General features: G+C 41.3%; 1 protein-coding gene across 1 annotated transcript in view; it reads left to right on the top strand.

Moving 5' to 3' along the window:
- The first annotated feature begins 9,607 nt into the window (after positions 1-9,607).
- LOC127969170 (GTPase IMAP family member 8-like) overlaps positions 9,608-13,388 on the top strand; it is a 451,440-nt gene continuing 447,659 nt past the window's right edge. Inside the window, exon 1 of the mRNA XM_052570952.1 lies at positions 9,608-9,692. Coding sequence (XP_052426912.1) covers positions 9,674-9,692 — 19 coding nt within the window. The 5' untranslated portion in view covers positions 9,608-9,673. The remainder of the gene's footprint in view (positions 9,693-13,388) is intronic.

Here is a 13,388-nt window from a genome sequence, read left to right as displayed (position 1 = left end):
CTTCGTCTTCATTGACTGTTTTGTTTGAAGCGTGCATCTGAGAAATGACCAGAATGGTAAGAGCGATCTATTATGGTTATCATGGCATCCACTAGCAAGGCGTTTAAACAGTGTGTGCATCCATGTCAGCGTTATTTGACACCTGATGACACACACAGTCTTTGCGTCTCTTGTTTGGGCAAAGAGCACGCGCGCGATGTCCTTGAGGGGGCAATCTGCGCGCACTGCGAGCGTTTTTCTGTGGAAAAGCTCCGCTCTCGTTTGTCATCTGGATCTCGCGGCTCAGGACCCGCCGTTGCCGAGGCACGGAGGAGAATGAGCTCGTGGGGATCGCAGGTGGATCTCGCTGAGGAGTTTAGAGAGGGACTTTCCTCTCACACTCTCCGGCGGCAAACGAGAGCGAACTTCGAGAGGAAGATGCGTTGTCATTAACCCTTTCTGACACTGAAGTTAGTGCTCTGCTGGGTTCTAACCAGAAAGAGCAGGAGATATTTGAGAGTGGTGAAGAAGCTGAGGCTGAGCCGCTCATTTCTCCTGCTCTGCGTAAGGGGAGCTGTTAGAGGTTATGGATCGCGCCGCGGCAAAAAAAATAAAAAAAAATAAAATATATTTTTTTAAATAAAATAAAAATAAATAAACTTGCCATGGAAGTGTGCCAGAAAGGTAACGTCGCGAGGTAGACTCGATGAGTGTTATTTTTCTGACCATAGCCTGCAGCCCAGGTGAGCCTTCCATTCTTGCCTGACTTACATGCAGAAGTTGAAAAGGAATGGAAGAGGCCGTTTTCTCTTGCATCCATCGGTTTCAGCATACGAGTTATGCTGATATCGATGGCATGCACGAGGACGGCTATGAGAGGATGCCCCCTGTAGAAGAGATGCTGGCTTGCTATCTCTCAGTGGGGGAACATCCTCTCTAAAATCTCCCTCTTTGCCATCTAAGCCCTTCCAGGATACATCCCGCTTAAATGGTAAATCATACGCAGTAGCAGAGCCCGAACAACAAAGGGGTCCTGGCCCATCTCGATCTGAGGATCGAAGACGGGCGCAGAAGGCTAGTGTCGCGGCTCGTGCTCCTCCCCCGCCTGAGGGCAGGGGCAAGAGGAATCGCGGGTCACGAAGAGGTAAGCAGGGTCTGAAGGATGTGATTCAGACGGGGCAGCGTTCTCGTCTGGATCAGAGCGATACCTAGGAGTTTGTTACTTCCTTTTGGATGTTTTTAAATTCTGTTTCATTTCTCCCCTGCCTAATTCCCCTGTAGCCACCAGCGCTCCACCTGATCGTGGTTAGGTGGAAAGTTTCTCACATAACAGTCTCCTATCCTGGACCTATTATGTTTTTGGTTGGTCCTATTTTCATAGTGACCTCCTTACTGACGGTCCGGACCAAAAGGGGACGCCCCGTAAAGCGGGACTCCAGTACAGGAGGGTGGGTGAGTATGTAACCCTTTCTGCTTATGGGTGTTATGTTGCTGGTGGTTATGTCTTCTAACAGACTCTGTGAGTTTCCTTTTACAGTGCTCAGTTCCAGCCTTGTGCTCTGGCCACGATCACACGCTTTCGGCAGGCGGCCGTGCCGCGTGGGTTCGCCCCCCCAGGGCGCAAACACCCACCGCGGAGCGAGTTCCACGTGCGGGAAGCAAGCGCTCTGCGGTTGCTCGTCCCACACCCCTCCCGAGGAGCCTGGCTGATCGTCAGAACTGGCATAGCACTGCAGGGAATATCATGGATATCCGGCCAGGTCACCCTGAGGGGCCGCCTGGCCGCTTGGCGCATCCGGGGAGGTGGTAGTTACGGAGTCCTTCTGTATGTACTGCCTCAGGTGATGCTCCCCTCGCTTGAGGGTTGGAGCTCGCCTCTCCCGTGCGATCCAGCGCCTCTGCGATGCTTAGGAACCTTTCTGTACACACGCTAAGCCTGTGTACTGTCTCAAAACCACATGGTGGTCAGTGTGCACGTGAACACTTTGCGCACTGTCTCAAATCCACGTAAGTGGTAAGTGTGCACGCAAGGCTCTGCGCACTTTCTAAAATCCTATACGGTAAGGGTTACGCGCCCTGCTTCGTTCCCTTTCTTAAGATGATTAGCCCCGAGGTTTCTTGGGCTTCATTCAACCAGTGTGTATTTGTTATACACCCCAAGCATCGCTTCCCTCAACATGAGGGGCTGTGTGGACTCCCGCATATTGTGGTCTTTTCAGATAGTAGGCTTCACCAGGCCTCTCTGATGGTGAGCTCCCACATACTGTGGTTGTCAGGTAGTAGGCCTCACCAGGCCTCCCTGGAGATTTAGCTCCCACATGCTGTGCGTTTCCACTAAAAAAAAAAAAAAAAAAAAAAAAAAACAAGCTCCCACGGTTTGTGGTTGTCAGGTAGTAGGCCTCACCAGGCCTCCCTGGAGTCGAGTTCCATATTAACTTCCACTGAGGTGGTTATCAGGTAACCGGTAGTAGGCCTCTCTGTTGGTGAACTCCCACATATTGTGGTTATCAGATAGTAGGCTTCACAGGTCTCTCTGAAGGTGAGCTCCCACATACAGTGGTTGTCAGGTAACTTTTTTCTGTACACACGCTAAGCCTGTGTACTTTCTCAAAACCACATGGTGGTCAGTGTGCACGTGAACACTTTGTGCACTGTCTCAAATCCATGTAAGTGGTAAGTGTGCACGCAAGGCTCTGCGCACTTTCTAAAATCCTGTACGGTAAGGGTTACGCGGCTCCGCTTCGTTCCCTTTCTTAAGATGATTAGCCCCGGGGTTCCTTGGGCTTCATCCAACCAGTGTGTATTTGTTATACACCTCAAGCACCGCCCCTTAACATGGGGGGCTGTGTGGGCAATTCTCGCGGTAGTTTAGCAGCGCTCCCCTTTTCTAAAAGGGTCGCCTATGAGCATGCTGCTCGGAGCTCGGAGTCCTCCTCTCATGGGAGACTGAATTCTCGTTTTTTTCATCAGAGCGCTCCAGTACTACATACTGTTTTGAGACGCACTGTGAGAGCAGACATCCTGCTGAGGCAGGGGCTGAGGCTCGGGGAATGGCGCCTTCGCACCAAGGTGTTGAAGTAGAGTTAGAGAGATTGGCCAGACCTGGGTGGATCGGTTTTGCGGCTCAAGAGAGCGTCGCACTATCCCCTCTGGCTTCCTCTGACTCATCCAGCTCCATTGGGGCTGGACGCCATGGTACAGGCGTGGCCGAGGCTTCATCTGTATGTTCCGTCCTCCAATTGCTCTGCTCCCGGGCCATTCCATCTACGAGCTGCTCTTATCAGAGTGCCACGAGAGCCCCTCCTTTGTGACAGGCAAGACTTGGTAATAAACAGTGCTAAGTTCTTAGCCGTATCCCTTTAAAGGAATCTTTCGTGATTCCAAGCCTTCAGCTCTACCCCGGGCCGAGGCCCTTCAGGTAAGTTGGGTATGTAGCTTAGGCCTTTGGCCATAAGGGATAATGTCATGGACAGCCGTCGAACCGTCCCAGGGGCGACTCCCGGTGAAATGGTAGAGTTGGTACTTAGTGTTTGCCATGATTCTGGCCTGCACTCCTCTCAGCATGGCGGTGTGGGTATACTGTTCCCCATAGTGTCCCTTCAGAGGACGCAGTTCGAAGTTCCCTTGACAGGGAACGTCTCAGGTTACGAATGTAACCATGGTTCCCTGAGAGGGAACGAGACACTGCGTCCTCTAGCTCCCTGCCATGCTTCGGACGCAAGCTTCACGAAGAAGATAAGTGACGGGTCCTACGGGCGCGTATTTATAGTCGCGCCGGTAGCGACGTCAGAGGCTGTCGCCGGCCAACACATTGGCGTTTTTCAAAGTATGCTTCAGACACGGGTCACGACGAGGTGTTCCCCATAGTGTCCCTTCAGAGGACGCAGTGTCTCGTTCCCTCTCAGGGAACCATGGTTACATTCGTAACCTGAGACGTTTTCTATCCTCACAGATTCACAATCTCAGTTTAGCTTCTTTGCCTTTTGGTTTTCCTTGTTCCCATTTGCATGTGTTCTTACTAATTATGGTTGTTAATTATAGTGCGTTCCCTTTCGACTCAGAGGTTGGAAATTAGGACAACAAATCCAACTTCTGAAACCAATAGGCAATGGGTGCTCAGTCTATCAACAGTAGAGGGAAAAGTAGTAATTTATTGTCTATTAGCACTTAGGTTTGTCTGAGTCGCTGAACTCAGTGGTGCACACCAATGGCAATATATATACAATTTAAAATGTATTTAAAATTTTAGATGATTTTTGTAAGAAAAAGAAAAACTGCCGCCTTTCAGACTGCCGACCAATCCACAAACAGCCACTGACCGTGACATGTGACCCCAGCATCTTGGGAGATTCTCTAAACAATAGAGAATCTTTGACTAAACCTTGCTAGCTTGCTAGCACGTCCATCTTGGTTTTCTGACTCCTCTATACTGAAAACATGGTCCATTTGGATGTGATGTCATTCCCAGCTCCGACATCTGACTTTCGAGGTAAACGGAACACAGCATTAAATCTCCACACCATTCTGTTTCAAATCCTCATCAACTGTTTATTTATGCCTTGAGTTTTCCTTAGTTCCAATCTCATTTAAGTTTTTGGTTCGTGTTTGTGTTACTCCTATGATGTCCTATTTGTTCCCCTGTGGATTTATCATTACTAAAAGTCTCTTTTTGTTCATGACGAGCCTCTTTCTGAAACTGATACAGTCAATAATGCTCCGTATGCCAGTGTGAAAACCAGCACATTTAGAGCAAAAACTCCAGAATTCTAAGAAACTGAGGAGATCCAGTACACAACTGTCCAATTTCATCGAAAGAAAGAGAAAAACAGATGGGAACCCAATGTTTGTTGAGTTCATCAGATGTTGCCGTGGGATGAGAAAAAAAAAACACACATTTATTATATAAGCCTTAACATAATTTATTTGTTGCTTTCAGGCGATCAGATTCAAACTTTGGAAACTGTAAAAGACAGTGATCAGTGATCTACAGCAGTATTAGATGAGAGACCCGCAAACACAAAACCTTTTTTCAGGCATCAGTCAAGACTTCTGAGAAATGCATTGTTGGATGACCTTATTGAGGAATAATAACCCATTCAATCACAACCATTATAAACCTGTTCAGCTGCCACATTAAAACTAATTTGTTCCCTTTAATCCTTTCTGAGGGATTAATCGTCATTGTATGCTGGATCTTTTTTGTTTAATGTGTGTGTCTGAAAAATGTTGTGTGTGGGCCCCTTTTAAGTTCGAGTTTAATCTGATAGCAGCATAGAGTGCTTAGTTCTACTTTATATTTTTTTGCTGTTTTTATTTTATTTTTATTTCAAGACATAAGAAACCAGAAATATACTTCAGACAGAGAAATCCTTCACAAGTTACACATCACATTCTCATTTAAAGCTATGCCAAATAATGTCGGTTATACTGTAAATAGTTTGTAACTTTTTAAATCAATGCAACATTTATAAATAGTTTTGACATAAACTAACATCAAAAACTTTCCAGTGGTACATGTACTTCTTATAAGTATTGAATGCATTGCTAATGCTTCAGTAAACCTGAATTGTTATGATTATTAACCTCTTAACCTATTAACCTGTCTTTACTAGTTATAAAGCACTGAAGGGACCTCTAGTGGTTGATTTATAAATTATGTCTAGGATGGGACATAAAGGTCTGGTTTCACATATGGGGCTTAGATTAAACCATGATTATGCCATAGTTCAATTAGGACAATTAAGTATACAACCACAAAATTAATACATTTTTGGCATGCAACTTGAGACAAAACAATGGCACTGACAGGTATATAAAGTTTATATCAGTTAAAATGCATGCATTTTGGGGTGGGGGGGGAGAGAGACTATGCTTGGTACTTATCTTAAAATACCTCAAGTGAGATCCCTCAAATAACATTTACATCCAACAATTTTCCCTCCCAAAATGTGTTTTGGTAACAAAACAGAGGTAGGATTCATTCATGTTATTGCATCAGTAATCGACACAACAAAACACCTTTTATGACTCAAACAACATAAATGAAATTTTATGCAAAATAAATGTTTATTATATTATTGGTGAAGATAGAACTTTAAAACTACAGCATAATATATGATGTGAGTGTTATCAATGCTAGTTTATGTTAACAGTAGGCCTTCTTAATGAGGCTTAGATATACAGTGTCAATCTATGTTTATCGTTTATAATTTATTTTCATGATATGTAACCTACATGCATGCGGTCTTCAGGCCTACTGCTTAAAGCTGCAGTAGGTAACTTTTGTAAAAATATATTTTTTACATATTTGTTAAACCTGTCATTATGTCTTGACAGTAGAATATGAGACAGATAATCTGTGAAAAAATCTAGCTCCTCTGGCTCCTCCCAGTGTCCTATTGACATTTGCAGAAACTCCATCGCTCCCGGTAAGAAACAACCAATCAGAGCTGCGGTCCGTAACTTTGTTTGTGTTCAAAATGTAGAAAAATTTATATAATAAGCGAGTACACCATGAATCCATTTTCCAAACCGTGTTTTTGGCTTGTCCTGAATCACTAGGGTACACCTACAGTATTGTTCAAAATAATAGCAGTACAATGTGACTAACCAGAATAATCAAGGTTTTTAGTATATTTTTTATTGCTACGTGGCAAACAAGTTACCAGTAGGTTCAGTAGATTGTCAGAAAACAAACAAGACCCAGCATTCATGATATGCACGCTCTTAAGGCTGTGCAATTGGGCAATTAGTTGAAAGGGGTGTGTTCAAAAAAATAGCAGTGTCTACCTTTGACTGTACAAACTCAAAACTATTTTGTACAAACATTTTTTTTTTCTGGGATTTAGCAATCCTGTGAATCACTAAACTAATATTTAGTTGTATGACCACAGTTTTTTAAAACTGCTTGACATCTGTGTGGCATGGAGTCAACCAACTTGTGGCACCTCTCAGCTGTTATTCCACTCCATGATTCTTTAACAACATTCCACAATTCATTCACATTTCTTGGTTTTGCTTCAGAAACAGCATTTTTGATATCACCCCACAAGTTCTCAATTGGATTAAGGTCTGGAGATTGGGCTGGCCACTCCATAACATTAATTTTGTTGGTTTGGAACCAAGACTTTGCCCGTTTACTAGTGTGTTTTGGGTCATTGTCTTGTTGAAACAACCATTTCAAGGGCATGTCCTCTTCAGCATAGGGCAACATGACCTCTTCAAGTATTTTAACATATGCAAACTGATCCATGATCCCTGCTATGCGATAAATAGGCCCAACACCATAGTAGGAGAAACATGCCCATATCATGATGCTTGCACCTCCATGCTTCACTGTCTTCACTGTGTACTGTGGCTTGAATTCAGAGTTTGGGGGTCGTCTCACAAACTGCCTGTGGCCCTTGGACCCAAAAAGAACAATTTTACTCTCATCAGTCCACAAAATGTTCCTCCATTTCTCTTTAGGCCAGTTGATGTGTTCTTTGGCAAATTGTAACCTCTTCTGCACATGCCTTTTTTTTAACAGAGGGACTTTGCGGGGGATTCTTGAAAATAGATTAGCTTCACACAGACGTCTTCTAACTGTCACAGTACTTACAGGTAACTCCAGACTGTCTTTGATCATCCTGGAGGTGATCATTGGCTGAGCCTTTGCCATTCTGGTTATTCTTCTATCCATTTTGATGGTTGTCTTCCATTTTCTTCCACGTCTCTCTGGTTTTGCTCTCCATTTTAAGGCATTGGAGATCATTTTAGCTGAACAGCCTATCATTTTTTGCACCTCTTTATAGGTTTTCCCCTCTCTAATCAACTTTTTAATCAAAGTACGCTGTTCTTCTGAACAATGTCTTGAACGACCCATTTTCCTCAGCTTTCAAATGCATGTTCAACAAGTGTTGGCTTCATCCTTAAATAGGGGCCACCTGATTCACACCTGTTTCTTCACAAAATTGATGACCTCAGTGATTGAATGCCACACTGCTATTTTTTTGAACACACCCCTTTCAACTAATTGCCCAATTGCACAGCCTTAAGAGCGTGCATATCATGAATGCTGGGTCTCATTTGTTTTCTGAGAATCTACTGAACCTACTGGTAACTTGTTTGCCACGTAGCAATAAAAAAATATACGAAAAACCTTGATTATTCTGGTTAGTCACATTGTACTGCTATTATTTTGAACAATACTGTATAATAAGTGTTTATATTCAGACTATTTTAGATTGCTTCGGGGGTACCGCAGCGGAGTAACCCAGTACCTTTGTGATTCTTCATAGACATAAACAGAGAGAAGTAGTTCCGGCTACGATGTTCTTCCGCAAGACGCAAGCAGTTCTGTCAATTAACCGCTAGAGCATCAAAAGTTACCGACTGCAGCTTTAAAGCTTACTGTCACGAGCGATAAAGAAATGTAAGGATCAAGAAAATCTGGAGCTTGACGTGGTTGATGTCATATTATTAGAAATTGTCGCATGGCGGCTATGAACAAACAAATTCCTCTCAAATTACATAGCCTATCAGTCTTAGTCTGTTGAACAATATTTTACACATATTTGAAATGATAAAAATAAAATCTAAACTGATTCTATAGCATAGGCTGATTAAGCTCTGCTTGCTCTCGTGCATTCACATTTGAATTGCCTCAGTCAAATGCTGCGCTTTGTATGTGTGACCCTTGACAACAAAGTTGTAAGTGTCAATTTTTCAAAACTGAGATTTATGCATCAATGCAAAGCTTATTTTGCAGCTTTCATATGATGTATGCTGTATTAGGCCGAATATTTGGCTGAAATACAACGATTTAAATATCTGTAATCTGAGGGTGCAAACAAATCTAAAAACCGAGTCTTTGAAGTTGTCCAAATGAATTATTAGCAATGCATATTATTAATCAAAAATTACGTTTTGATATATTTATGGTAGGAAATTTACAAAATATCTTCATTGAAAATGATCTTTACTTAATATCTTAAGAAATTATGGCATACAAGAAAAACAGATAATTTTAAAAACATACAATGTTTTTTTTTAGGCTATTGCTAAAAATATACCCCTGCAACTTAATACTGGTTTTGTACTCCAGGGACACATATTTGTTACTTTATTTTTTTATTTTATTTTGGTAGCTCGTGTAACTATACATTGAGTCGGAATTTCTGTAAAGCTGCTTCAAAACAATGTGTAATGTGAAAAGAACTAGAAGAAAACTTGACCTGACTTTAATTTCTGCCTGTTTTATTCATAACGCTCATTTTATGTTGGTGGCAAAGTCATGGCAGCCAACTCACATCCATACTGGGTCCCAGAATTGTTTTTACATACCTTTTCCAGTCGATTTTTACAGGTTAGCTCAGACACTCCCTTATTTGACACAAGGACGTGTGTTTGTGTGTGTCTGTGTGTACATATAAAATCCATGTTTCATAGCTACTGGCACTATATGCAGAGGTAGATTATTATTATTATTATACTCACTTTTGATTTTTCAAATAACCATGCTGCTACCAGTAACAAAACAAAACAAATAAAATAAAATACTAAGTATACTGCAGTGAATTTACGGTTAATGGGAGGAGTTAGACTGATGATCAGTGGTCAAGGTTCAATTTAGATGGCTTTAGTTTCTCTTCAGATCATTTAGTCAGATAAAGACAGAGACTCTGGAAGACAAAAACAAATTGCAAGAGACAAAATGGAATCAGAACTTGAAGGTTAGTGTTAATTTAATAACCTAATATGATACTTGTACATCTGGTTTAGTCCCCTGAAGCTGTAATGTTTCTTAGAGGCACCCAGTCAGTTGGAAGAACTGAGATTGGCTATTAAAGCAATGAACAGAGCCAGGTCTACGGGCCTGGACAGAATTCCAACAGAACTATTTGAGGCATATTGGCCCCAGCTTGGTCCTCTATTGCTAAATATATACTCAATTTCTCTATTAACAGAGGCTCCTTTCCTGCCAGTTCAAATATTGCAATAATATAAGATATTATTATTTTAAAGATATTATTATATCTTTATTACTTAAGAAGGACAAGCCATCTCATGACTGTTCATCCTATAGGCCTTTAAAGCCCCTTTTTACACTGCACGTCGAACCCGGCATATTGCCGGAACATTGCCGGGTCGCCTTCTGTGTGAAAGCAAACACGTCCCGGGATTGATTCCGGCATTGAACCCGGGTCGGGGACCTAGTAACATTGCCGGGTTCAACCCGGGAAGAGCGCTGTGTGAACAAAAGCCAGATCTAATGCCGTGGCAAGAAAATCCTTCTAAATTCTTCTTAAAATCTTTGAGAACTTTAGCAGTATTTCAGGCTATTAACTTGACAAAACTGGCTTTAATGTTGTCGGGGGAACTGGATGACCAGATACCACTTTTCAATATTCCTGCTGTTAGTAGTTTTACATATCTAGGAGTATCCATCAGTCATCAGTAACTATAATAAAGTTATAAAAAATGTAGAGGGTGACCTGAATAGCTGGGGGATGCTCCCTTCTTCATTTCAGTCCAGACTTTCAACCATTAAGATGAACATATTGCCTCGCGTTAATTTTTTGACCAGTATGATCCCCCTAGCTCCACCGGGTGGTTACTGGAAGAAGCTAGATTCAATCATTTGCTCTTATTTATGGAATAGAAAGAAAAAAAAACAGAATTAAACCATCTACTCTACAAAGACACAAATTATCAGGAGGTGTTAATTTGCCCAATTTTGAATGGTATTCCTGGAGCTTGGTTTTGCGCTCACTTGCTATATGGTCGAATCCAGATATGTTGGTATCATGGCGTCCCATTGAAGAACGTTTAATATATCATATGTCTGGCTAGTCTGGTATATTCTAATATACCCTATCGTACAGTTAAATGTGATTTTGGTCCAATAATCTCTTATCTTTTCATGGCATGGCATAAAGTTGCTAAAATCCTTAGCACATTCTTTGCTCAGTCCCCTATCTTCAACATTCACTCACTTTTAATTGAGAAGAAACCATTTATGTTCCCTCAGTGGAGCAATAAAGGGGGTCTGTGTCCTCAAGGACATCATAGGGGAACAGGGTATTCATACATTCCATGGCCTTGAGAGAGTATATAATCTATTAGGCACTTCTTATTTTTATTTACAGTTACGCACAGCAATGTGCGCTCAGGGTGTTCTTTGGCATATAGAATTGGGGAATCGTCCCCTTCATGTAATCTTTGATAATAAGGGTAAAATTAATGGTATTGTCTCAGAGTTATATAAGTTTATTTTCTTAAAGCTTTACATAAGCCCTTATCACTTTTCAGACTCTGGAAGCCAGATATTAACATCCCCCAAAATCCAGACTGGTGTACGGTTTGGTCAAACCCTGATCAAATTATACATTATAGATTAATCCATAGGCCTTATTTAAACCTGCGAAGATTACAGCAAATGAAACTTAGAGACATCCCATACTGTGATTTTTGTCCAGACAATGTTATTGCTACTTTTTACCATATGTTGTGGCAATGTCCAGGGGTCAATAGATTTTGGCACAGTGTTTCATCTTGTCCAGTATTATCAAAGGACCCATTCCTCTTTCACCATGCTTGCTTCTGCTCAATGACACATCATCTCTAAAGGTAACTATTAACAATAGGCGTCTTCTTCTGGCTGGTTCTACAGCCGCCAAAAGGAAGATAGTTTGTCACTGTAAACCAACACATACATTGTTAGTGAGGAAATGGCTCTCCTCTTACCAGATATTGTTCAGTTAGAGCTTTCTACAGCACTTTACATTAAGTCAAAACCTTTAATATTGACTGTTGGTCAGAGCTATTAGATATTTATTTAATTTACACAATGTCCAATATCTTGCTCTGTGTTGTATGATATTATGCAGATCTTTTTAGATAACACAATGATAAAGGAAGGATGGGCGGGTGGCAATGGGAAAGGGCTGAGAGGTGTATGTGTGTGTGTGTGTGTGTGTGTGTGTGTGTGTTTGTGTCCCCCCCCCCCCCCCTCCTTTAACTGTTTTATACCTTGAGCAAGTCTTGTTAGGTGTTGGAGGGTGGGCTTGGGATGGTTAGGATATGAAAGATTTGGGGAGGAGAAGAGAAACAGGCACCAGAATAAGCAGCACTTTATTATGCTGCGTTATATTCCCAGTGATGATGTAATCAGCATAAGGTCTTTTCTTTCTCATGTGAAGGTGTTTTCTCTTCAATGATTGTAAAAAAAAAAAAAAAAATTGATCACAAAAGGACTCCCTGAGCTAGGCGCATCCAAAGCTTTATCTAGAGCCCTTGCATTCTTACTGTCCTCAATTAAAGTTTGGATGCATGTCTCTAATTCTGAAATCTTTTCTGTCAGCCTTACTATTTCCCTGCATTTATCATGTGTGAATCCCTCGTCGCAGACAGAGAGTGATAAACTATACATGTGGCAAGCAGTGCAAATAACAATAGCAGGAGAAGCCATTACTCACCGTGCTTGATGAAAGATTCTTACCACAGTTGTTTGATGAACTTTTTAAAAACTGGAGAGAGAGAGAGAGAGTAGTGAGAAAAATGAGAGGAAAAACATAACAGCGGTAGGCACAAATGGAAATTATAATGACAAGATAATTAATGCTAATGCAATGCAGGTGGAATGCACTCGCGGAATTAGAATAAAATCAAACAGTTAAATTAATCAGATTAGACTGATAAATAATATCAGAAATATGGTAGGAATTAAGATATATTTTATCACTTTAAACAACAGAGATTGATAGTAAGATTCTACAGAAAAACAAAGCTACTCGGAGCTACGATCACAAACCAACAGCAAGGCAAGCAGGAAGCAGGAATAACACTGTCCAAGAGTGACACCCGCACCCGCAGGCTTTGGTTTATAGAGGTTGAGGATTTTATGATACAAAACAACAAAAATGTTTAAAAAAGAAAAGAGAATTTGTTTCCTCTCTCCAAATTACAGAGATGCAAAATAAAAATTAGACAATCAGAGTTGCATTTAGTGTTAATAAAAAGGCAAAAAGACAATGGTAGTGTCCTTTACACATCTGAAAATAAAACAAATACTGATGCACACATCATTCAAATTATCACTGAATTACACACAGTAGCACAGTATTATCTTTACCACAGATCAATCTTGAATTTGGAAAAGTAGTCCAACACAAACCCAAGTTACATACGTTTCAAAATACTTGCATAATAGGTACAGGATAAAGATTTATACATCAATATAAAACAATACTCACTCACCCTGGATTAATGAACACAATCTGGATCTCATAGTGGGCCTAACTCGGCGCTATATCCCCCCACCCATGATCAAAAAGAAAAGCATTACTAAACTATTACACAGCTATTCATAACATATTATAATGATGAAATAAGAGAATACAACACTAACACACTATGATTCATCAATG

This window comes from Carassius gibelio, chromosome A4 (assembly GCF_023724105.1).
Source record: "Carassius gibelio isolate Cgi1373 ecotype wild population from Czech Republic chromosome A4, carGib1.2-hapl.c, whole genome shotgun sequence".
Classification (NCBI taxonomy): domain Eukaryota; kingdom Metazoa; phylum Chordata; class Actinopteri; order Cypriniformes; family Cyprinidae; genus Carassius; species Carassius gibelio.
Note: the sequence above shows the minus strand (reverse complement) of the source record. Positions and strands in the feature narration are given on the sequence as shown.